This window comes from Cucumis melo, chromosome 1, assembly GCF_025177605.1.
Source record: "Cucumis melo cultivar AY chromosome 1, USDA_Cmelo_AY_1.0, whole genome shotgun sequence".
In the NCBI taxonomy this organism is placed as follows: domain Eukaryota; kingdom Viridiplantae; phylum Streptophyta; class Magnoliopsida; order Cucurbitales; family Cucurbitaceae; genus Cucumis; species Cucumis melo.
In genome coordinates, this window is record NC_066857.1 from 34491040 (window position 1) to 34516132 (window position 25093).

The 25093-nt window shown below is 29.7% G+C and overlaps 3 protein-coding genes and 1 long non-coding RNA gene across 5 annotated transcripts; 1 reads left to right on the plus strand and 3 right to left on the minus strand.

The window, feature by feature from the left end:
* Positions 1 to 97: 97 nt before the first annotated feature.
* Positions 98 to 6906, minus strand: LOC103499923 (protein DETOXIFICATION 43). 2 transcript variants are annotated; one of them, XM_008463067.3, is made up of 13 exons: positions 6635 to 6906; positions 4410 to 4472; positions 3678 to 4183; positions 3423 to 3595; positions 3205 to 3340; positions 3017 to 3113; positions 2794 to 2894; positions 2520 to 2683; positions 2324 to 2395; positions 1995 to 2111; positions 1816 to 1911; positions 1617 to 1738; positions 98 to 353 (listed from the first exon to the last, which is right to left on the minus strand). In XM_008463067.3, the coding sequence occupies exons 2-13, from the start codon at positions 4439 to 4441 to the stop codon at positions 299 to 301; spliced, it is 1671 nt and encodes a 556-aa protein (XP_008461289.2). In that variant the 5' UTR covers positions 4442 to 4472; positions 6635 to 6906; the 3' UTR covers positions 98 to 298. The 2 variants fall into 2 exon arrangements, with proteins under 2 accessions (XP_008461289.2, XP_008461288.2); XM_008463066.3 differs by having other exon boundaries at positions 6655 to 6700.
* On the plus strand, positions 1826 to 4383 carry LOC107991807 (uncharacterized). The gene is made up of 2 exons (XR_001764089.2): positions 1826 to 1974; positions 2239 to 4383. It is a non-coding gene; the product is annotated as an uncharacterized LOC107991807 (long non-coding RNA).
* A 6591-nt stretch (positions 6907 to 13497) lies between the features above and the next one.
* On the minus strand, positions 13498 to 16598 carry LOC103499922 (myb-related protein 305). The gene is made up of 2 exons (XM_008463065.3): positions 16206 to 16598; positions 13498 to 14648 (listed from the first exon to the last, which is right to left on the minus strand). Exons 1-2 carry the CDS (start codon positions 16478 to 16480, stop codon positions 14042 to 14044), a joined length of 882 nt encoding a protein of 293 aa, XP_008461287.2. The 5' UTR covers positions 16481 to 16598; the 3' UTR covers positions 13498 to 14041.
* Positions 16599 to 20255: 3657 nt separating this feature from the next.
* On the minus strand, positions 20256 to 24358 carry LOC103499921 (ATP synthase subunit O, mitochondrial). Its single transcript, XM_008463064.3, has 6 exons — positions 24036 to 24358; positions 21937 to 21987; positions 21512 to 21755; positions 21282 to 21394; positions 20719 to 20805; positions 20256 to 20635 (listed from the first exon to the last, which is right to left on the minus strand). The coding sequence occupies exons 1-6, from the start codon at positions 24159 to 24161 to the stop codon at positions 20507 to 20509; spliced, it is 750 nt and encodes a 249-aa protein (XP_008461286.2). The 5' UTR covers positions 24162 to 24358; the 3' UTR covers positions 20256 to 20506.
* Positions 24359 to 25093: the final 735 nt, after the last annotated feature.

A 25093-nucleotide genomic window follows, 5' to 3' on the forward strand; every position in this document is an offset into this window, starting at 1 on the left:
TTAGGACGATTATTACTTTGTATTTAACAAAAACAAACATTTAGTTGATTTAAATATATATTATCAATTAAAAGATTAGAAGCTCAAATCAGTGCCGTAAGTAAATCTTTATTAATATAAAACAAAAAGAAGAAGAACAAGAAGAAAACAACGTACATAAATATAGGTTGCAAGTCTACTAAGAAAAAGATAATAACATTTTTAAGTATAAACTATAAAGTGATAAAGTGGGAGTCTATACTATAAATATAAGAGTGAGTATGAAGTGAAGGTAACAAAATGAATGGATCGGTCTATTTTAGGGTAGCCTTTGAGTCCTCAGGTAACGCCAAGGTCCCGTTCCTGTGCCCATTCTGCATTTTTATAAATACAGTTTTTATTTGTTATCATAATATATATATATATATATATATATATATATATATATATATATATATATATATATATATATATATATATATATATATCATATTTTGTTGACTTACAAGTTTTGAATTCTAAATTTTCCTAATATTTGATCAACTTTTTATTTTTATTTTTGTGTTCTAATAAATTAACTAATAGTTTTCTTAATGTTTTATGTTTTTTAGGTTCGTTAACGTGATTATTGTTTTATATGTTAAAACTATTTTAACTTTTGTATTGGAATTTAGATAATTCAATAAAAATAATTTTTTAAAAGATGTAAAAGATGAAATTTGAATTCGGACATAAACTAAAGGGATTAAAGTTGAGAGACTTCGAATCTCCCGAGACCAACATTAAAGTTTTTAATATCCATACTTAGATATCTAGTCGATTTTAATGTGTTTATTGTTATTATTAATAAACCTTACATGCAGTCTCTTCAATTAGTTTGTATCAAATTTGAGTAAATAATTATTGTTATTATAATTTTCCTTCAAAGACATATTATACAAAAATATCTCTTCAAAATTTAGGGTAAAAATGTTAATAGATAGTAAACTTTTAAAATAAAAAGTCCATTTGATAAAGAATTTAAATTATGTTTTATATTTTTAGATTAGTAAGACAATCTGAATTATGTTTTGAATTTTTTAAAATATTTTTATTGTATCCAAAATTTAAATTTTATATTTTAAAAAATGCAATTATATTAAATATATATATATAACTATTTATAATATTAATTTTTAAAAATATAATAAGTATAGTAAATTATATAATAATACAAAACAATAATTACATAATTTTTTAGATTAAATTATAAAATGATCCGTATGATTTTAAAAAAGATAGAATTTAGTCTCTATGATTTATATTTTATGGTTCGATAAAATGATAGAAAATAATCTCGCCTTTGAAAACTATTTTCGCCTCTAAAAACTATTTATAAAAGTTATAAGATGTATGTTTTTATTAAATTATATGCAAAACTTTCTGAACTAAAATTACAATTTAACTGATTTTCTAAACATAAATCATATTAATAAATATATTATCAATATTGTGTAAGATCAGTTTTATATTAAAGTATAAAATACCTTTAATTCAATTTTTTAATCTGACGAACATCAAATACATTTTTTTTTCTTTTTCAAATTCTTGTTTTCCGATTCCATACGAATTTAAGTTATAAATTTAAGAAAAAATACCTCCAGACGCCAACAAAAGCACGCAGAAACATGTAGATTGTCAAAGCAATCCAAATCCCGATGAAGCCATTGCTTTTGGAGAGAAGAAACAAAGATACAACGCTCGCAATCGCCACCAAAACCTGAACACACAACAACAATTATATATATATATATATATATATATCAAATTGTATTAACGTAATTTCGTTTAACTTACCAATGAATATGCGGAATACGCAAAATCCGAAGCTCCGAAGTTCACTCCATCGAAAACAAACGCCAGTGAGTTTATCGGCTGTGTAGCTGCAACGAACTGATCAAAAGACAAGAATGATCGGACGAGTTCATCATTGTGCATTAGAAGGAAGAAAACGAGGTACGTTTGTTTGTTTTTACCGGAATTGCTAAATGTATGAGGTGCTGCACATGAATATCTCTCGAAAAGATTCCGGCTCCGAAGAACATTCCGATTCCGACGATAATAGCGAGGGTAACACCTAGAATAAAGCTCATCTGTTCGAGAAAAACATTTTTAGGTTTTGTTAAAGGAACTTAGCTTTTGTTTTTATGTGCTATATTTCGTGGTTTTATAATATGGCTAGGTGAAGTAATAAATCCGTTTTGATTTTTGATGATGCAGATTTTGTTATGCAAGTGCATGGTGGTTATCTTTGAAGCAGCAAGAAATTCCCGTCCAATTTGTATGTTCTTAATTCATTTCTTACCTGCAATACTCTGGTAGCTGTTGCTGTTGTCTTTTCATAGTCTCTCTCTGCAAATGCACTGGCTAGAATTGCCTAAAAGAACAAGAAAGAATCAAATACCATAAAAGGTAAGACTTTTTTCCTTCCAAGCTATATAAATTGCCACTTAGAGAGGAAGTTATGAAGTGGAGGTAGAATTGGGCTTTTATTTCTTCACCTGTCCAGCTACTGCTAAACCATCAGACAATAAAGAGGATGTCATCCAAACTTGCAAGCAAGTTTGGAATGCAGCCATGGGTGTTGGGCCCAGCCTTGCAGCTAATGATGCTGCAAGAGTCACACAGAAGGTAACTGCTACAACTCTTGCCAGCAACAAACCTCCTGCTCCCATCCATTCAAAGTTCAACAAGAGATAAAGAATGGTTGATCTCATAGTCTACTTAGTATTGGAAAATTGAATTAAGAATCGTTTGGGGAACAATTTTTTTTACCATTTTTAAGAAATCGACCAAATTGCAAATCTTTAAGACTTGGAGGCATGAGATTGACTTTTTGCACCAGTCTCCAGAAGAGAATGGTCACAATAAAGTACCTGAAAGGATTGAAGTAAGTTTTAGAGAAGCTTTTTTGGAATGTGAAGACACGTTTTATGCCATTGTGGAGCAACATTGTAAAGTTTTGGCAATATGACAGTGCATAGAGATTAAAACTTACTGAGAAAGAACATGAGCAGCAGCTGCACCTTTGACCCCCCAATGGCACACGAAGATGAGAATGGGGTCCAGTATGATGTTTACGGTATATCCAGCCACTACATAAAGGCATATAAACAAATGGTTGATAGTCAAAGGAAGCTGATATATTAGGTTAAACCATAGAAGAAAAGGGACGGCAATGCCTACCAATAACGTAAAGAGGAGTCCTCGTATCCTTGAACCCTCTAAAGATCCCTTGCATGGCCAATGACAGAAGAACAGCAGGAGCACCAAGTGATCTTAATGTTAAGTACTTGTGAGCGGGGGCAAACATGGGTGAATTCTGTTTGTTGAAGTCCCAAACTATTAGAGTAAGACATTTGATTTAAAACTGGACTACATCTTTAATGATAGGGAGCACTCACATCTTTTACTCCCATTAGATTCAGCAAAGATTTGGCTCCAAAAATAAGGAATATTGCCTGCATTAGACCCAGAATTGTGCCAAATATCAGAGCTGTGGATGCTGATGCAATTTGCTTCTTCTCTTTCCTTTTGGACTTGGCAGAGGTAGACTTAAGTACTTTTGTACTCAAATCTGGAAAAAGAAAGAAAAAAAAGTAAAAGAAATGAGAAATTATTAAAATCTCCTAAATATAACCATCAAGTTTTGGTTTTACCTTTTTCCAGATCAAGAGCACCATTATCTGGAATCGGTTCCTTCGTACCATTTTCTGTTGAAGAGCTTTCTTTGTTTTCTTTTACTCCATCTTTTCCTATGCTGATATTAATCCTTGTTGGCTCATGATTCAAGTTGGCATGTTCTTGTTTGGCTGCAAGTTTTTCTTCGTTTTCATGATCTTCAGACACATAAACTTTCACTGAGTTATCATCATCCAAGCATTTCTCTGTGTCAACTTTTGCTGCTTTTTTGGCGGCTTTGCCAATGGTATCTTCCTCAGCGACGAAAGATGTCGTAATGCTTACAAGTGGGAATATGGTGATCCTCGAAGCTTGATTGAATATAGCAATGGATACTCCAACTGCAGCAAGTTCCACAGGCCCAATATGGCCAACGAAAGCAGTGTCTATAAGAGAAGCTATAGGATCAGCTGCAACAGCTAGAGCAGCAGGCAGTGCGATTCCAAGTATCTCCCGACCAATTTCATCATACTTGAAAACACGCCTACATGTATAAACATATAAAACATACTAGCTAATGTGAGACTTTGGTTATGGATATTTGAGTCACAAATTATGGATAATTGAGTCACAAATTTCTTTATCAGTTCAGAGATGGGAAAAATAATTGAATTATACGTTAGGATTGGAAAAAATCATACTGTGATTCTCAACATAAATTCAACATCGAGTATTTAAAGAAAAGAATTGTGTGGAACATGAAAACACACCTTGCATCTTTGAAGAAAACATTGATAGGCATCTTCAACTTGATTCCCCCTTGTGTGGTTAGTCTACGATGATTAGTTTCAAAACCCAGAATACAAGGTCAGAGAGATTTTTGTGAACACATTTTATTTTATTCAAGTACACAAATCTTCTAAAAAGCTAAAAGTTTTGAATGTGGAAGGGAACAGCAGAAAAGTCTGAAAATGGCAGTGAAACTGAAAGATTTGGAAGTTGACACACCATGCACACAAAACCTTTCTTATCATCCAAAAGAATGAAGGGACTTGTAGCATTTCACGTAAACTAGATTTATAGAAACACACACACATTTAGAGAGAGAGAGAGAGAGGGAAAGAAGAGTAAAATGTAGGTCTTGGTCCCGAGGACCACTAGTGCTAAGAGATCTGTGCGTTTGACAAAAAGAAATATAGAAGTTACTAGGGAGAGCTTACATAAGAAAACTGGTATTAAATCACCAATTAACCCAAAATCTTAAGTTGATATATGATGGTAAATTTATCTTCTATCAACATTAACACTCTCTCTCACTCGAGGACTTGAGAGTTTGTAGGATAGTTTGAATGTAAGATCACCCTCCTGCTCTAATACTATATAAAATCACTGATTAACCCAAAAGATGTTGATGGATGAAAGTAAATCTAATATTATATTTAACACTTTAATATGTAGTCGGGATAAATCATAATGTATAAATGATACATGCATACACACCAGTTGTTTCCGGAAGTTGAACATGGAGAATAAACAATGAAGAACTCATGTCTAGGTGTATATATATACATTGATTCTTTTAGTTGAGAAATGCATCAGAAGGAATAATGTGCTTTTGATGCTACATTTGTACATGAAAATCTAAAAAAATTTGTTCATTCCATGCATATCAAACCTTCCCCACATCTACCTTTTCTAGCCGATGACAGTTTTACAACATTGTTTACAACAATGCAATGAAGAAACAGAAAGAAAAAGGTGTTTCCACGATGGACTATTGTGGTGGAACCTTCCTAGCTAGTCAGTAATTAAATAATAATAATTGTCAGAAATCTTCCCCAGATAACCTCAAAATATATGGAGTTTTGCTCCTTGATTAAAGAGACTTCATAGGAAAAATGGGACCCTAGAAATCCGTAGTTCTTTTTTTCTTCTTTATTATTAATTAATTTCCATAAAGATTTGCATGGGCATGGCCTCTGGTGAGCATATTTTTCAACTTTTTATGCATCTACTGTCTGTTTGTTCATTTAGGAGGATCGAAGGAGAATGAAAGAAAACAGACATTATATTACAAATAAGAGATTATTATATAGGAATGAGCCTGAATGCTCCATATATTTCCTACACCAAATAACTCCCATATCTTAGATTTTCTATGTAAAGTTAAATGTGACCAAAACCCTGCTCTGAAGAAACCAATGAAAATTCTTATTTTATTATGAGGTGTTATTAAAGATAATTTATTAGATTGGTCGAGCAGGTGGATTTGGTTAGGAAGATATAAGACGTTTTAGAATTTTCATGTGTCAAAAGAATCATATAGGAAAAGTAATTGATTCATATTTTTCTTTTATGGTTTAATTCGACATAGATACAATTTTTTTTAAAGAACCTATTTTACCGACCAAAGTATCATTGATGTTGTTATTATTTTGTGGCTGTAGTTAACCACATTATTATGTGATAACAAAATAAACAGCAAATTCCTTTATATCCTGCACTCACAGTACACTCCAAAATGATCACACGCACATTACCCAATTTTATACTTCCCTCAAAAGAAGGTCTAAGAATTCAACTAATCTCACCAAACAAAAAATGCGTAATTTCACAAAAACACATACAAACATCATATATTACACAAATGGCGCGCTGCCAAAGGACTCAGCTTGCCGTTTCACACTTGCCTTTATTTATACATATTTATATTTATATATATAGGAGTTGTTATATAGAGGGAAAAAAAGGGAGGGTTATATATATATATAGGAGAAGGTATTATGTAAGGAGAAAAAAAATGAGAGCTTAGGGCCCCTTAGGTAGTTGAAAATTACTTATGGAGCGATCTGCATCTACTTAAGTAAATGATTTACCAAAAGAGACCTTATATATTAAAGATGAATGAAATAGTGATATAAGAGAAGCTAATTATCATTATAATGCCTGGATGGAGTATAAATGAAGTAACTTATAAATGTATGTAAATATTGACCTTTGTTTAGAGTCCTCTACCTGAGCTAAGCTGATCCCAAAACTCCTCTTCCTCACCAACTTCCCTTTGTTTCCTCCACTAAAACAAACACTCAACCTCTCCTTTTATACCATCTTTAAAGAGAGAATTGGCTTTTGATAATGGGGGCTATTCAAGCGTCATTAGAATTAAATGGTTTCTGTGACTATGGTGGATATGTCACCATTTACAATCGAACTAAAGCTTAGACTAAAGTATAATGCACGTTACATTCATGCAATTTTTTTATGTGATTCATTTTCTCTATGGTTCTATTTTGTATTATATGTAATATTTACGATACTATAATACCTTTAATCTTATAAAGTTGAGGCTGGGAAATTTTTTAGCTTAAACTTCTCTCTCTAGAAAGAAGTGTGCATAAAAGATTGAAGTGACTTTAATTAGTAGGTAGCGTCCTAGTTTTTATTTAATATTATTTTGTATGCTTTTGATCAATGCGTTCTACATAGGATTTCCAATACCCCACGTCTGTTATATATACACATATATACATATATATATTTGTTATTGTGTGATCCACTTTTTATGGGTTAAGTGGGTATATAACACTGGATTGGAGAGAAAAAATTAGCCTAAACTGGTAACTTAGCTATAAGTATGCTGGAAGATTCCTTTTCTTTTCATATTTCACTCTTATCTTCATTACTTTCTTCCTTAATATTACAAAAGTGAAATCTGTTTTGGAAGTCACCCACCAAGGAAAAATGAATGAACTTGAAATCTGTTAAGCATGTATCATGATCGTTTTCATAGAACATTTTCTTCTAAAACTACATTTTCTAATTCTCAGAACTTGGTTTGATTTTTTTCAAACATTAGGTAGAAGGTGAATAGTAAAACAAAAAAACTAGAGATGGAATTAGAGTTTGTAGGCTTAATTTTAAAAGCATAGAAATAAATTAAAATTGTTACAAGAGTGTGTTAATTAGAAATGTCCAGAGGAATGTGATTGGTTGAGATATAATTAGTCGGAGAGATGTTGACCTATTTACGGGGGAGCTGGATTGAAAACTTAAAAACAATTTATTTTCATCTAAAAAGTTTCATCTATCACAATTGGGGCATGTCCCGTTAAGAACAACCACTCTACACATTTTACTATGATATGATATCATCTACTATGAACATAAATTCTCATGATGTTTCTTGTTTCAACTGAAAGGTTTTATTTCAATTGAGATATTGTTTCTCATTTACATATCCATGATCTTTCCACATCCAACGTGGGTGTTAGTCTCGTTCCCGGTAAGTCATTTATTAGTCTAGCTCTTGTCCAAACTAAACCCTCTTCTCCAAAGCACAACATTGGGAGTCTACTAACAACAAACTCCACCATGACTATATTTTCTAAAATTCACTTCTTTGTTCCCCACCTAAGGATTCTACCAACAACTCCACTGACTTCCATGATAGTATTATATTGCTCAATTCAGTTAGGACATGAACTCTCACGAGTTTGTTTTTAATTTCACTCAATATAAACCTTATATACCAGTAGAGATATTTTTTCTCAGTTACATATTCATATCCTTTCCTTTTATGACTTTATCTAAGCTAACTTGAGTCTTTGGTCACATCCTAAAGTGTGCCATAGAATGAAACTATAACATTCCATGCTAGATTTCACATATATTCTACCAACAATGTTTGATATGCTATAAGTAATTGCTTGGCTTGATTGGAAATTAACCTAATCAATGTATTATAGCCATTGCATTTCAAGCTAATCTTGGTGCAACACATTATCCATTTTATTAGACTTGAAACTTGCTTGATTCTACTTTTGAATGTTAGTCCAAATGCTTCAATGTTATTTCATTTTAGACACCTTGTTTTCCCTTCTTTTGTTTCTTTTTTGGTACTCAAACACATGTATGATACATCCTCGGGTAAATCACACTGAAAATTTTACTAGTAATCAATTCTTTCATTAGGCTTGGCTTACATTTAGTCATTATTACTATTTTGTTACTTTTTGGTACATAAGTGTAGAGGACAAAAATATCAATCATTGGATATTTCAATTATATATAATTAACTAACAAAACTAAACCTTCCCTTCTTGTATTTGTTCAAACAAATGTAAAACTCGGTTGGTTCAATTTTTTTTAAAAAAATTTTTGGATTAATAAACTTAAGTTTAACGAGTAAATGTTAAAACTTCGTTGATCTTTTTAGTTATTTTAATTTTAATAAAACATTCAGGATTCCAATATATAAAGCAGCAATTTCTATAATTTTCAATTTAGAGGCCAAAGAGGAGATTTTGAACATGATAATTCCACTACCAATCTTTCATACCTTTTCCTTTGTGCTTTTTTTTTTTTTTCTAATTTAATTAATTAACCTTTGTTTGTTCCACTTAATTCTTATTTTTTCCCCATGCTTGGGAAAAAAAATCCTTAAGAGAACACTACGAAAAGATTATTTGCCTTTTCACCAGAATCACCATGCCTCCAGTGGTGTCCATTTCCATTAATTATAATTGTTTGACGCATAGAATAAATTAATATATACTTTTTAATGCTAAAGTGGTGTGCTTATTTGATGGATTATTTAGTTATCATAGTCCAGGAAATTTGATTTCCCATTTTATATGATAAAAGAGATACGATTTTCAAAAGTATTTAAGTCTATAATCCCAAATTACAAATAGTTAATTTGCATGTGAAACTATCTATTTTTGAAATAGAAAATGGTTGAACAAGAAATTAGCTTTACAAATTACCCAATTGGCAATTAATGTATGTCAATTTTAATTTTTTTTTAAAATTGAATTCTCTACATACAAATTAGTTTAAGAAACAAATTTTTCATCTTTAATTATTATATATGTATATATGTATATAAGTCAAGAATGATAAAACAATATTTTATTTATGTTAAAGAAAAAAAAAATGAACATGAAAAATTATTTCTAAAATTTCTACGATTTTCAAAATATTTATGATAAGTCGAATAAAAGAAGAAATAAAGAAAACAATTATAAAACTAAAATACATTTTCAAATAGCTCATACTAACTATCATCTTCAATTTTTTAAATGAAGATATGTTGTGTGGTTGACAGGACGAAACATAAAACAATTAACAACTACAATTAACAATATATTTTTTTTTATTTTAAGATAAACTAATAATGTTTTAATGTGCATTGCATTAAGGAATTTAAAAATCCAAGTGGAGTTGAACAGTTTTATTTTAAACTTGAAAATAATAAACAAATTCACATAATTAGTTGAAGTTTTTGGGATTATTAGGTACAAAAGTTCCGTACAGAAAACGTGCAAGCATTGAACTCCAAGGTCCAAACTAAAGCACCACTCCCACTCCCTCCACTCATTCAGGCATGAAAGTAAAGTTGTATTTCTTTTTTAATATTTTGATTATTATATACCATTTATTTTTCTATTCTTCGTTCACTCGTTATTATGTATCACGTCAATATACTTTTAAAAAAAACGTGGAATCTATTAATATTGATGTAACATTTACACCATAACGAAATTATTAGAAACCGGTGCATGGTGGAAGGTGTATAAGCCATAAGACATAATGTAATTGTGGGACGATCAAAATTTTTGGGACAAATGAGAAAGGTTGATTGATTCCACAATTTTCAATTTTTACACTTCTTTCAACTATAAACACCCTAATGTAATACCGAAGTGGAAATATAGATCCTAAACTCGAAAATTTGGAAAATCTAATAATAACTTTGTTAATGAGTGAGTTATTAATTAAGTAAGTATTTTACCTCAAATCTTCTTTGATTGTTTTGAAAGTACTATCATGCTCTTAAAATGTTGCAATATTATTCGTACCCTAGCATAAACGTCTAAAGACGGTATTATCATGAATAGAAAATTAGAAACTTTTACAAAAATTGCGACTTAAAATAGGGTGAAAATAATCTCGAACTAAAATTTGGATTGCTAGCTAGTTCAAAGTAGGGTACATAAAAATATCTCTATCACATACCATAGTGTATAGAGAAATTAACCATTGGTGTGTTGAGAGTTTGATGTTGATGCAACTTTTGAGGGATGAAAAATTGAAATGGATAAAATATCAAGTAAAAGTAGTGATGTTACATTATTATATAAAGGTAAAAATTCAATTGGACAATAGTGAATTTTAGATTAAGATATAATGTTGGTCAAATAATTTAAGGTTTTTGTTTAATTTTAATCCTTACATTCTTATTTGGCCAATTTTAATTGCGTTTCTTTCGACAAACCTAATTTCGTTACTTAAAATTAATTTTAATCTAAATTTATTAAATTATAATAAGAGAATCTATCATGGATTGATAAATTAAGAATAAGATATTTAAACCGTGTCACATATTTTTCCATATTTTTCATCTTGAACATATTTCAAGTATATTAAGGATATCAAATGTATTAAATATATATATGATGTATTCGTATTTTTATTTTTCACATGTCATGGACTGATTTTTTTTTTGTCACTTTTGTAAAAAAGAAAAAAAAAGTAATAAATGTGAACTATAAATGTAATTTTTAAAAACTTGTTTTTGTCAAATTTCAATAAAAATCTAATAATAATAATTTTCACCCAGAAAGAAGTACAAAATATAAATATAATTTTAAACGGTAATAGACAATATTTTATTATAACAAAATTAATAATTTGACTAGTTGTGGATTGAGTTTAAAATTTATTAAAAGTATCCCTACATAAACTAAAGTGAAATATGGAAAAGTATAAAAATAAAAAATGATAATTTAACTATATAAAGTTAAAATTAAAGAGATTATATATATTTGGATGGTCATATAGTTGAGTGAAGGGATGATTAAAAGGCATGCGTTCATGAACCTTCCTATGTCATTTTCTCTCCTTTACATCCTTTATTCATTAATTTACTAATTGTTGTTGTTAATTATTATTTATAAACAAAAGTAAAATAAAAATAAATAAGAAAAAAAAAAACCCTTTGGATCCATCTTTTAACTTTAGAGAAAAAGACACTTGTTAGGTTTCGATATCTCGACGTCGAAAAATTTTCCACACAAATATATAAGTTGTCAAAAACCATTGCATATGCTTCATCTTTTTTTCCTTTATTTTTTAGATGATTATTTTAAATGAGAAAATTAATCTTTCAGAGTCTACTAATGTTTTTTCAGTGATAGATGATAATATTCTATAAGGGTATGTTTGGGGTGAGGTTTTAGGAGGAAAAGGATTAGGAAATTGGGCCAAACCGTGTTTGGCCCAAGGGTTATGATAAAGGAGGATTAGGATATCCTAATCCCTAAATAACCCTATCTTATCCTATTTTTACTTTTTTACAACCCTACATTACCCTACCCAAACAATCCAATCAAAAATTTATTATTGTTTTTTAAATTACTACAATCATAACTTTCTCCCAAACACATATTACCATAACACTACTATCATAATCCCTCCTCCAAACACATACCATCATAACACTACCTTTCATATTTTCTCTCCCAAACACATATTACCATAACACTACCAATAATAATCTATTCCCCAAACACATATTATCATAACACTAGGATTATCATAATCCTAGGATTATTATAATCCTTTTCCTCCATAACTCTTTCCTTCCCCCAAACATTTTGTTATATTTATAAATATTTTAATTAATTTTATTATTTTTTTTATTATTTTTATATTTTTTTATATATTTTTTTAGTTTTCATAGATCTTGATTATATTCTAAAATTTTTTTGTTTTTCATGAGAATTTTAAAAGTAACTTGTAGAGTAAAAATGTTATTTAGTAAGTATTTAATTTCAAGTAAAGATGAGTTATGGTGATCTATAAAATATGGATTACAATATTTTGGATGAGTTTTACTCCTATCAAACTAAGAGTTTTCCTTAGATTTGAAGGGAATGAAATATTGAAATATGTAATTTTCATTCAACATGAACATGTCTTTTGTTCATATATACATACATACATATATATATATATATATAATAGTAAATGAAAATATGAATTTTTCGTCTCTCAATATTTGTAAATTTTGTAGTACAATATTTACGAAGCAGGAGATTGAACCTTTAATCTATAAGATCGGAGGTCGTGCTAATACATAAATTAAGCTTACTTTGACCAATAGATTTATATGGGAAGGAGTTCGGTTAGATGGACTCCTTCATTGGTTAAGAATGAATTTTTTAACCTATTGTATTGTCCACAAACTTCCTTTCTTTTGGTTTTTTTAGACCAATCGAGTATTCTACCGAACCAACAACTTTTATTAAAATGGAAACAAAATCAAATTTTCTTATCTATCTCTATTAATACTCTTACTATAAATTTTAACTTGATAAATGTTACTAAATAATTTATTATTTATTTTTAAAGTACCTGGATGTTACGTTTGTCAATAATAAATAATTGATATGGCATGGAAAATTCTAGAGGCTACCACTTTTTTTTTTTTTTTCTTATTATCAACTCTCTATGATTATTGAGAAAAGAAAAAGAAATGCACTTTCATGTGGAGGACATGAGATTGGAAGCCAAATAACTTTGTTTAATGATAAACAAAAGCAAATAAAGTAGAAAAGAATTTAAAGGGAAAACAAAGTGGATATTCCACTTTTCGTGTCGAAACATTTATAATTCATAACCATTATTTGAAACAATAATGTGTGTATATAGATAATAATCTATATATATATATATATATTATTGAAGAATTCATTTCTTAATTTTCATGTTTTTATAAAGTTGATCCTATATAACTTCATTACAACTAAAACATGTTATATAATGATTTACGTACGTTGATTATATATATATATTTTTTAATAACAGACAACTCAAAAAATTTTATTAAAAAGATTATTATAGACTTGCTAAATGAAAAATATTCTAATGAAATGAACCATGATAAAATTTCTTGGAAAAAAGATTACAACTCTAATCTTAATTCTAGCTATCTCTTCTAAATTTTTTCACAAGATGTGTATATATATATATGTTAATTTTACAATGAGTTTATAGTACAAAATAACCCTTCACTATTTCTCACATTTTCTCTTTGGAGAAAATTACCAATTTTTTGACGATGATCTTCAAGACGACGTCGTTTTGGAGGAAGAAACGGACAAAACGATCAAATTATTTGTTTTACTTTTACAAAAGTGAATTTTTATAATAAAATGAAAGTACAGTTGCTTTAAGAAGAGAAAATATTTGAAGTAATTTTGAAAAATTTATTTTTGAAACATTTTTCTTGAAAAGATAGAAAATATCAATTACATTTTTTTTATTAAATGGATAAAAAAATAAGCAATAGTAGTGAAAAATAAAAATAAAAAAGTTTTAATTTTATTTTCAAAGTTAATTAATCAATTTGGAAATCAAGGATAAAAGGGTCAAAATCCCAATTAGCTCCTATTTTAAAATGATCTTGAAGTTGGTTATTTTGACAATTATTATTATTTCCAAAAATATCCTCCACTTCAAAACTCATTTGATCAATGTTATTGAATAATTCATAGTTGTTTTGTTGTGGATTATTATTCATGGATGGTACCTTATTAATCTCTTCAATAATAATGTCTTTATTTTCAAGCTGATGAAGGTGTGAAAAGTCATAAAAGTCCCTCACAAAGTCCTTAGGCTCTACTATTGTTGTTGTAGTGTAATCCCCAAAATACCCTTCTTCCGTTATACCATCACCACCACCACTACCACCACCACCAAACGTGTTGAATAATTGGTAGTTGTCATCCGAAAATGTAGAGAATAATAATGGTTTGGATGAACTTGATTGTTCTCCAAAGCTGTTGCTGCTACTTCTAGGTAATTCGGATGAGTGGCTTAGGTTGGGAGATGGGGTAATATTGTAATTACGATTATTCTTCATTCTCTTCTTCAACGTTGAATTCCAAAAATTCTTTATTTCGTTATCTGTCCGTCCAGGTAGACGTGCTGCTATTTGAGACCATCTGATAAAATATCAAATTTTCATTTTCGTTAAAATATATATTGATTAATTTTTCATGTATATATAATATATACATACACTTTTACTGTATTTCAAAAATACTCGTTTTAAAAATTTTGATAACACCGTTAAATATTAAGGTCTCGTTTTGATTCAATTTTTTTAAAAAATTCTTTTTAGGCTTCATTTGATCGTGTACTATTTGATTTGGCTTAGTTTTAGGTTTCGTTTGTTAGAATACCATAATACTTAAAAATTACTTTTTGTATATATATATATATATTTTTTTTTGTAACAATTTGGATTGAAGTATTCAAATAATTCTAAAAATTAAATAACAAAAGAATAAATGAAGACGTAAAATTTTTACTTAAATACAATTAAACACACTTTTAAAATATAAACCACAAATATAGAAACAAATAAATAAAAGTGACCTATATATTTATAGGTTTAACTTTCGAAAATAAAAAACCAAAAATCAAATATGGATAACAAGATTTAATTCTTAGTATATTTTTATTTTATAGAAGGTTTATTTTATTTTATATATATATATATATATATATATATATATATATATATATATATATATATATATATATATATATAGTTTCTTTACCATTTTCTTTTTCAATTTTTTTTCTAACTAAAACACACATGAACATGAATTCTTTCACCAAATTTCAAAACAAAAATTACTTTTTAGTTTCCAAAACTTACAAAGTTTTCTTAAATGGTAATTAACCAATAGAAAATAGTGTATCCAACAATAACTAAATGATTAATTGACTTTAAATGAAATGAATTTGTCTTTGTTTTTACATGTAATGATCAAGTGATGTGGATTCAATATTTGTATTAATTATTTTGCACTCAAATCAAATAATACTAAATTAAACTTATTAACCTACATTATTTTGACTCAATAGTAATAGACCATACTCAAGGTTTTGTATATATTAAAATTAAAATTGAGCTAGAAGCTAAGCTAAGGAAGCATATAATAATAAACACTGGGCAATTTCTCATTATTTTTACCTTGACTCATATTATTTAACATCAAATATCATTTTATGATATCTCTGTCTAGAGGAACATATATATTATGAAATAAAGTAACAGAAAATGTGGTTGAGAGAGAGTAGCTGCTCTATTTGAATCTTTGTGAAGTATATATATATATATATATAAGAATAAGAATACTTATTGCCCAGTGCACTAATTAAACTAAACCTCACCAACAACCAAACTCATAATAACTTAATTAACCAAAAAAATATTCATGGACTCTAATTCAACTAATTAAACAACTAACATGCCAAAGACACACTGTATCATAATCAAAAATCTAATAAATTTAAGAATAATATTAATAATTTTGATGTGTATATATATGTGTGTGAATATATAATTTTAAAATTTATAATAAAAGTATTTAAAAATGACAACAATAAATTTGTGAGAACAAAATTATTATTATCGTTGTTGTTGTTATTATTATTATTATTTAAAATGTGGAATGAGGGTTTTGAGAATATTGAATTAATTTAGTTACCTATTGCCAAGAAGAGAATGGAAATGGAGAATGAGTTGCTCTTCTTGGGGAGAGAAAGCTCCACGTTTAAGGTCAGGGCGGAGATAGTTAATCCATCGGAGACGGCAGCTCTTCCCGCAGCGGAGGAGTCCGGCGTTTCGAGCAATGTCGGTCCAGCAACCTTGCCCATTGGACAGCATGTATCTCATTAGCTTCTCATCCTCCTCCGGCGACCAAAGGCCTTTCCTCAGACGGATGTTGGCGGCGGCGGTTGAACATTCAGCTGGCTTCCTCATCAATATGTTTAACCTTTATATTATTATTATTGTTTCTGTATATATAATAATGTGTAGTGTATATATATATATATATATATATATATGATCACTTAAAGCTTATATATATATATAGATATATAGATATAAGTGATGTGTTTTTGTGTAGTTGGAAGTGTGAAATAATATATAATGTTTATATATATAGGGGAAATGAATTAGAGGAAGGGGAAGGCTTGATGTTGTGGGTAACGGTGATGATGATGGCGATGTGGTTGAGGGGTTGCTTAGAATGTCAATCTATGACTAAATGTCTCTCTAGAGAGAGAAGAAAATAAAAAGAAAAGATATCTTTTGTTAGGTTGTTTTTTCATATAGCTAGCTCTAGCTAGGGTTGAGTGGACAAAACGGATTGGAAAGGAAGAGAGAGGGGATTGAAGCGTCGATTAAAACAACGTTGATATGACCGTAAATTAGAAGATTCGATATAGTGAGAGTTAAAATATTCATTGTTATGTGGATATATCCAATCTAATTAGGAGAATAAAAATACTTATTGATATATTTGTAAATCAAAGATTCGATGTCGAAAGATAGTACTTGGAGTAATATCTATCGATAGATTAAGATATCTTACATTATTGATATTGATATATATTAAGGTTTAATTTAATGGTCGTTATTTTTATAAATACATTTAAAAACAACAAATTATCATCTATTTCGTTAATTTACCAATGAAAATATCAATACTTAACTAATATATTTGTTGATGTATCCGTAAATTTAAAATTTAGATATTGACATAGCAATATCAGTATTTTAATTATAGAAGATGTAGAGAGACCAAATCATCTCAATCGACATTAAAACTTGATTGAAAGTGTATCTTGAAATCATAAATATTTTAATCTCTCTGACCTCTAGCAATATAACAATGTTTGTTGCTATTGTTTGTAAGAGAGGTCATCTATCAACCTTTAAAATTAAACCCTCTTAATATCATTTGAGTTCAATAATGAATAAAAAATTTAAACTTTTGATCAATATAAAGCAACACGAATTTACTTTGACAAGTCTCTATTATTTATAGATTAAATTACTAATTTAATCTCATGTAATGTTTAAATTTAGTCTCTATAATTTATTCTTTAAAATCTAATAAAATTCTTATAAATAGTCTTTTAATTAAATTAAATGCACAAGAACTTGAATTCTATCTCTTAAAAAAACATAAAAGGCACACTAATCACATTGGGACTCTTACAAACTTTTTCTAATCAAATGTTAAATTATCCTTTTGTGGCCTAAAACTTGTTTGCAAAATCTAAACAAATTAATATTCTTAGAAGGCTGCTAAAATTTTATACAAACAATCATGCATAAACTTGTTTGTATAAAATTTGAATGATATATATCACTCATTATGATTTCTTTTATACATTATACATACAAAATATATGTTCTTTTAAAAAATATAACAAAATGGCAAAATATTTACATCGTACGAAACAATTTTTTTAAAAAAAAAAAACTCACGGCTTATAATGGAAATATATATTTTGTACTCTATTATCTTTGGTTATTGTTTATATTTGGTTATTCTTTACACGATCCTTTAGATGTGGTTACCATAATCTAAACAACGTAAAAAAAGAGAAGGAAAGGAAGAAGAGATCGAAAAAAAGAAATACAATATAAAGAAATCAGATTTGGTTATCCAAGTCTAAACAACATAATAAAAAAAAGGAAATGAAGAAAAACGATGCAAAGAAATCGCAGCGAAACCAAATCACAACAGAAAAAAAGAAGAAAAAAAGAAAGAAAAACAATAAAAAAAATCGCAACGAATGGAAAATAAAGACGAAAGAACAAACTATCAATCATATATATATATATATATATGTATGTATGTATGTATGAAAAAATCTAAAAATATATATACATTAAATGAAGACGGTGATCCAAACTCGTACTTTTCAAACCTCCTCCAATAATTTTTGTTTTTGGAAAAAGAGAAAGAGAGAGAGAGAGAGAGAAGGGTTGTGTTCTTTGTGTTGGACTCAATTAGTTATCTTTTCTGAAATGAAATATTTTTCTTCACTCACAAGGTAATCATCATTCTTTTATTTCCAAACCATTTTTGCTTCCACTTCACATAATCAATCAATCTCTTTCTCTAAAGTTACACGTGAATTTTAAGTATTAAACCTACACACCCAAAACAATATAAAATATAAATATTTTTCTTAAAACAATCGTGCTTTTTGAGTTTGGTAGAAACACTAAATTATAAACAAAATTTTAAATTTTATTAATAGAGTTTTGTCCGTGTTTACCAATAATAAAATCTAAACTTTTGTTATGTTTTGTAAATATTTTGATTCATTTAAAAATGCTATTTTTATTTTATTTTGCATATATAATTTAATTTTTGAAATTAAATATCATTGTTTGGTTTTGAAAATGCTTTTCATTGCACAACTTTAATTATTCAAACCAACAACCCTATTTTAACATATTCTTCAACCAAATTATATCCCCCAACTTCTAAAGCAAATCAGACCACCTATTATCATATATTTATATTATTTTCTCTTTTTATCTTTATTAGTTAATAATGAACACATTAATTGTTTTCCTCTTAATTATACAACTACTGAAGGAAAAAAAAAAATTAGTTACAATTTCTCTACCTCTAATGATTAGTAGGTGACAATCTCAACTGAAATTTTTTTAGTATTAAGAGAGTATCATACTCATTTGTTCATATAGATAATCAATGTAGAGAATAATGAATTGAGATATTTCAAAATTTTCGTTTTTTTTTTTTTTTTCAGAGAATAGCTTAAAAATTTTGCCATCAAATGTATTCTTTTTAGTGAAATGATAATTTTAAATTACATTTATTTAAAAGCATATGAGAATCACTTTTAAGAGATTTTGTTATAGGTTTAGGGTTTTTTTTTATATATATAGAAAATTTGGGGAGATATTCAAAAGAATTTAGAGGCACAAACTTTTCCAATAATTGGTGAAATAATTTGTGGGAATTTCAAGAAATTCCCAGAGACTTTTAAAAGCAATGACAGAGCAATGATAGGGTGAAAAGTTGAAAGTACCCAAAAATAAAATCGTACGAAGAAAACAGAATTAAATAAAGAAATCAATAGATGGCGAAAATAAATATGTATATATAAGAAAAGTTCTTGTAAATTTTTTTAGTAAAAGTTGTCTAAAATATCTCTCTGAACACTCCAATTTACTTTAAAATGTCTTAGAAATAATCCTCTAAAAAAGATATAAGATCGAACGCAAAAACCTAAAAGTCTAGTGATAGTTGCGATTATACTTTTGAATTTTGTAAATTTTAATTATAAGCTAAAAATGTTGAGAGTATAATTATAGTTGCAACCATGTTTGTGCCATTTAATTTTACAATGGATTTAAATTAGTCCCAAATATTGAGACAAATTCTAACTTATATGATAAGAAGCATAGTATTTACCTTTTTTAACCTCTAATTATGCAAGACTCAAACCATACTCCACCATTTGGATCTTTGAAACAAATTTATTATTCTAATAAATATGTTGTGTTTTTTTCCTTATTATTGTCATTTAATTTTTTCCAACTTCAAAATATTATTCTTTGTGATTTGAAATAAGTTGTTTCTGCCATAACTCATCGATGAAAATTTGATTGGGGCAAACAAGATTAAAATGTAATTGAAAAAAGAATACATAATTTACGATTTAATTCCAAACTACCAAATCCAAAAAATAAGATAAAGATGTTTATCCACAATCAAATCCTCCAATGTGACTGCTGCACATATTCATCAAATTTAAATTGTCCAACATGGATATAGTTATGAAGAAAAATCAACTTCTTATTGGCATACATAGAAAGAGAGGCATTGCCGCCCGTCATGTAAAGGCAAAAAAAGGGGAGAAGGAAAACACCAAAGTTTCTCTTTTCATGGTTGAAAAATGGTAGAGCTCAAAGCAGGAAGAAGGTATCCCCATAATGTAAAAACTACCCTTTTCAGAGGCTGTCGAAGTTTGCAGGTTCTCGCAAGAACCGCTCCATCTGTTGTGCTCTGCTCTTAATCGACATGTCGAACACTTTCTCCCCAAATTCTACTACTATTCCGCCAAGAATACTTGGATCAATCTGGCATATACAAAAGATTAGATGTGCCTGATAAAAGGGTTAAAACAGACCAAAAAATAGGCAAACCCCGTGATTTCAAGTACCTTCTGTTCAAGCTTGACCTTTTTCCCCTCTCCAATAAGATCCTGTAGAGTCTCCTTCAGTTCTTTCTCTTCTTCAGCAGGGAGGGGCTGTGGCAAAATGAAAAATTCAAAATAGAAGGATTTTTTCCCTTTTTTTTTTTATAAGAAAAAACAGGAGTGTTTCAAGTTCTAATACCAGACTTCCAGTGGTTGTATGTTATCATCCTAATGTCTTCAAATACTAAGTTGTGTTTTCTAAGCTAAATATCTCTACCCTCAGAGAAATTGAACCACATTTTGCAACTTTTAACATTGAATATTCTTTTTAACTTTGTAATTACAAGATATGACAACAAGGTGTAAGGCAATATATTTATCTCCTAAGCATTACCTGCCAATTCCCACATCTATGTATATTAACTTATCCTTGGATGTTGAATCCAAATTAATATGAAACCATGCAATGGCATCAAGTACAGCAAGAGAATTAAGCGCTATAGGTAAATGGATGATAGCCATATGCCATATCATAACTTATAACCATGGTAGATAATGAATTTCATTATAGGAGCTCGGGAACTTACAATAACAGTAGTCACAATGGCTTTCACCTCTCCTCTATGAGCCATTGTCAACTCTTGAAACTTCTTTGAAATGCTGTCTACGTATTTCAGCCTTCCATTCTCAGCCAATAGAGCTGGATAGGAGTGTGATCACAAAATGGTGTATCAAATTGTTTGTTTAAACATACCTTTTTTTCTTAAATTAAAGAAAGAAAACATCAAAATTTAAACGCTATGAGTAGTAGTAATACCCAAAAAGTTGTTCGTAATTTCTGAAAACTTAGCTTCGGCACAAACATCGTTAATAACCTTGATCCTGGTATCTTTACGCACTGTGGGATCATTTATGAACTCAGAGAAGGTGGTACTTCTCTTTGAAGCCTCGGTAAAGTCTAGAAGCTCTGTCTCAGCCTTATCCAAGCAATTAGCTTTTACTGCTGCAATGTACAAAGCAGAGGCATAGTTTCCAGTCCCCCCAAACAAAGCCACAGGAACCTAGAATGCCGTACATAGAAGAGAGCTAAATGAAATTAACCAAATTATGTGTCAATATATCGGAGAAACATATAATGGTCACATGTATACTCTGCATTTCAGTAAACAACAACTGAAGATGACTGGTACATAAAACTAGTGAAACTTTTAAGTCCTAGTAAATGCAAGCCAGTTCCATTACTTTAACTTTTGCCTCGGTTTTCTTGGAAGAAGTTGCATAGTTCCTCGAGATCTGCACTTGAAGGAAAACAAACATTCACATTAATTCAATGAAAGGATAAAATTGATTCAATAATCAAGAGCTGAGAGATGAATGGTCACAAAAAAATGATTGAATATAAACAACTACAAACACATGACAACCAGAAACTTCACATCCATGAGGATTGAAGCAGACTATAATTTGTGCCTACCAAATCAAAACATTCAAGACAGACTCTGGAGGCCAAACGGATAATGATTCATGATGGAAATTAATACAAAGAACTTGGAATTTCTTTCAGTTGCAAGCAGGAGTTTGACAATCAGCTTCCAAATCTATTTGATCACTAGGAAAAAATAGGAGGCGAGGAAACATAGAGATCGGTAGATACTTTCAAAAGCTAAGAGGAGTTTTTGCCACTATTACTTGGGACTGGCTCTCAGCGAAATCCAAAAACCAACTCATTCAGGACTAGTTTGTGCTAAATTAAGTGGAGAAACTTCCATTTACCCAAAGATAGAAGATTGAATCCGGCTCTCCTAGTTCAATTGAGCATCTCACCTTACTCCCTTACTCCTTTCCCCTATCCAAAATTCCAGCAAAGTACGGTAACAGGTAGAACATAATATTAAGAGCTTCTACTGTTTAACTTGAATGAGAAATCACTAGCTTGGCTGAAAATGGTGTCAATCTCATCAGGTTTGGCCGATCTTGTTGTTTAAACTAAAAGTGTAAATATCAGAAACTATGAAGAAAAAGTGTTTTTATTTTTTTTTATTTTTTTTATTTTTTTTATTTTTTTGTGAACAAATAACCTTCCATTGAGGAAAAAATAGAAGAATACATGGTGAGAGACTGTTTACCCAACCTTTCTATGGAGAAGAATTGTTAGAAGAAAAAAAGGAATTGACATATGGCAACCAAGCAATTGATTGACTACCAAAAAGTATTCCATGAAAACTACTATTTTCCCAAGCCCACCATTTTCGTAACTCACAAGACCCTGCAAAAACCATTTGAGTGAGTCTTTTCCTAATGCTTGAAAGGTGGAGAGAGATTGTTTAGTTGGAATGAAAATATTATAGCCTCCATGTAATGGAAACACCAACGCAGAGATCAGAGGAAAAAATGGACGAAATCAAGTTGTGTTCCTGCTTATCAATAGTGCTTTCCCTCGATGCTTCAACTTCTAAGGCACAACTTTCTTATAGGTTTAATTTGGAGAGAAAAGGTCCAAAAATGCAGCAATTTCCACTTAGGAGTTAGGACACTGATTCATAGAAACTTAAGTATGCAAGGAAGATAGCAAAGGAAAGACCTCCTCTAGTTATTTTTCCCCAAATTTGCGTGAACCGCAAAAGAAACCAATACATATGGAAATACTTTACTACATGTTTCGTCATCACAAACTGAACTGGCTAGAAGTTGGGTTTTCCTTTTTTAAAGGTTTGTTTCAACAAGGTTCACACCGAAAGATGCCACGATTCTTTCTGATAGCAAAGGATTAAGGAAAAGGTTCTTCTTCCGAGCTACTCAAATCCAACCTCCAAAGGAATCATTCTCCATAACATATAATAAGAACTCCTATGATTTTTTGAAACTAGTTAAATACAAACCTTAAATTGGAGTTCTTTACAAAAAGGAAACCATGCATCCCAGATCCCCACTTAGTTAATTAAGATCGAAGCCATTCGTTTAAAACCCTTTTCTAGCAGGGGGGAATGCCTCATCTCCACGGACTTTCCAATGTACAATGCCTAAGTCCCATCCGATCGTCTTTATTTCTCAGGCTTGTATTCAATTATAAACAATATCGTTAATGTCGATGAGGGATTTGCAAAATCATAGTCGATCAAGAAGTTAAAAAAAAAAAAAAAAAAAAAAAAAAAAAAAAAAAGGCAAAACCATTAGGGATTCGCTAATCGTTCCTCATTCTACATCACTGACGTTTTGACGGCACAAAAGCCCATCACCACCTCTTATACCGGATTTTTCCCGAAAATATTAGGAAAATGAAAGCCCATATGCAGGAAAGCACAGTAGGAGACGAAACAGATTGAGAAATAAACGATTCTAACCTCGGAGTTGGCAGTCGTGGGGCAAAGTAGGGCTCTTGTAAGAGCAGATCTCTGAATCTGTGACTCCGATTTCAGAAGCTGATTGAATTGAGGAATGATCGATCTCATACGCCCAGCCATAGCCATTTCACGAAAAGGAAAAGTAAACCCTAGTTTTTCTAATAGACGAAGGACTGAAGCGAACAGCTAATGAGACAGAACCACGAAGCGGAGAATTTTTTTTTGCAAAGCGAAGAAGACTCGACTCTTGAGGATGATGGAGCCGGTTGAAGGACCGGCACGTGCATTGCACATGTTGTGCGATGCGTCCGGGAAACCCATTCTTGTATGACACGTAGGATGCTAATTTTAATAATGCCACGTCGAAAAGGCACAATATTTATTTACTTAGGGCTTATTCATAAGTTTACTGGCACATTGTCCTTCAAGAATGATACAACCATTTTGGTTATAGGGTAATAGTAGTAGTTTCTAGTAGGGTTGATCATCGGAATCAATTTTTTGATTAAATCGTCACTGAATCGATTATGATCGGTTTAGTAAATATGCAAACCGACCTCGATCATCGATGAGTAAATGTCGATCGGTCGGTTTAACACAAACATATTTTGAAATTTCTCAATTTGAAATTTTTCCAAACGACACCGATCGACTTCGATTTGGTTGATTGACTTGGTTTTTCGATTTATTATGTTCAACCCTAGTTTCTGGATGAAGGAATTGTAATTTATTGTTGGTGAAGAATTGAAATAAATTGAGTTGAACTAGAAATGAAATGCAATTAGGATTAAATCAACCAAAATGAAAATGTTATTCCTTTGTTTTTAATTGTTGAGGTTGTTAGTGAACAGTAAGTTTTCGATCAAGAAATTCTTTCTTTCATGTTACTTTTCTGTTCACTTTTACAACTTACCTTTCTTTCACGTTTTTAGTATGAGCCTCATAACAAAAATTATATCAAAAGGAATTGTATTGCTAAAAAAAATATTGACATACAAGTAAAAACTTGCAAATATAGCAAAAGAGAAGAATTCTTCGAATAGAAAACAATCAAGCAA

Coding starts and splice junctions, on each gene's coding strand:
- LOC103499921 (XM_008463064.3), bottom strand. CDS start 24,161: ATGGCTATGGCTGGGCGTATGAGATCGATCATTCCTCAATTCAATCAG. Junction 21,756..21,936: donor AAACCGAGGCAAAAGTTAAA/GTAATGGAACTG, acceptor ACGGCATTCTAG/GTTCCTGTGGCTTTGTTTGG. Junction 21,395..21,511: donor AATTACGAACAACTTTTTGG/GTATTACTACTA, acceptor ACTCCTATCCAG/CTCTATTGGCTGAGAATGGA.
- LOC103499923 (XM_008463067.3), bottom strand. CDS start 4,441: ATGCCTATCAATGTTTTCTTCAAAGATGCAAG. Junction 3,341..3,422: donor ATCTAATGGGAGTAAAAGAT/GTGAGTGCTCCC, acceptor TTCAACAAACAG/AATTCACCCATGTTTGCCCC. Junction 2,112..2,323: donor CAGCTACCAGAGTATTGCAG/GTAAGAAATGAA, acceptor TTTCTCGAACAG/ATGAGCTTTATTCTAGGTGT.
- LOC103499922 (XM_008463065.3), bottom strand. CDS start 16,480: ATGAGGAAGCCAGCTGAATGTTCAACCGCCGCCGCCAACATCCGTCTG. Junction 14,649..16,205: donor CATTCTCTTCTTGGCAATAG/GTAACTAAATTA, acceptor ATATTTTATCAG/ATGGTCTCAAATAGCAGCAC.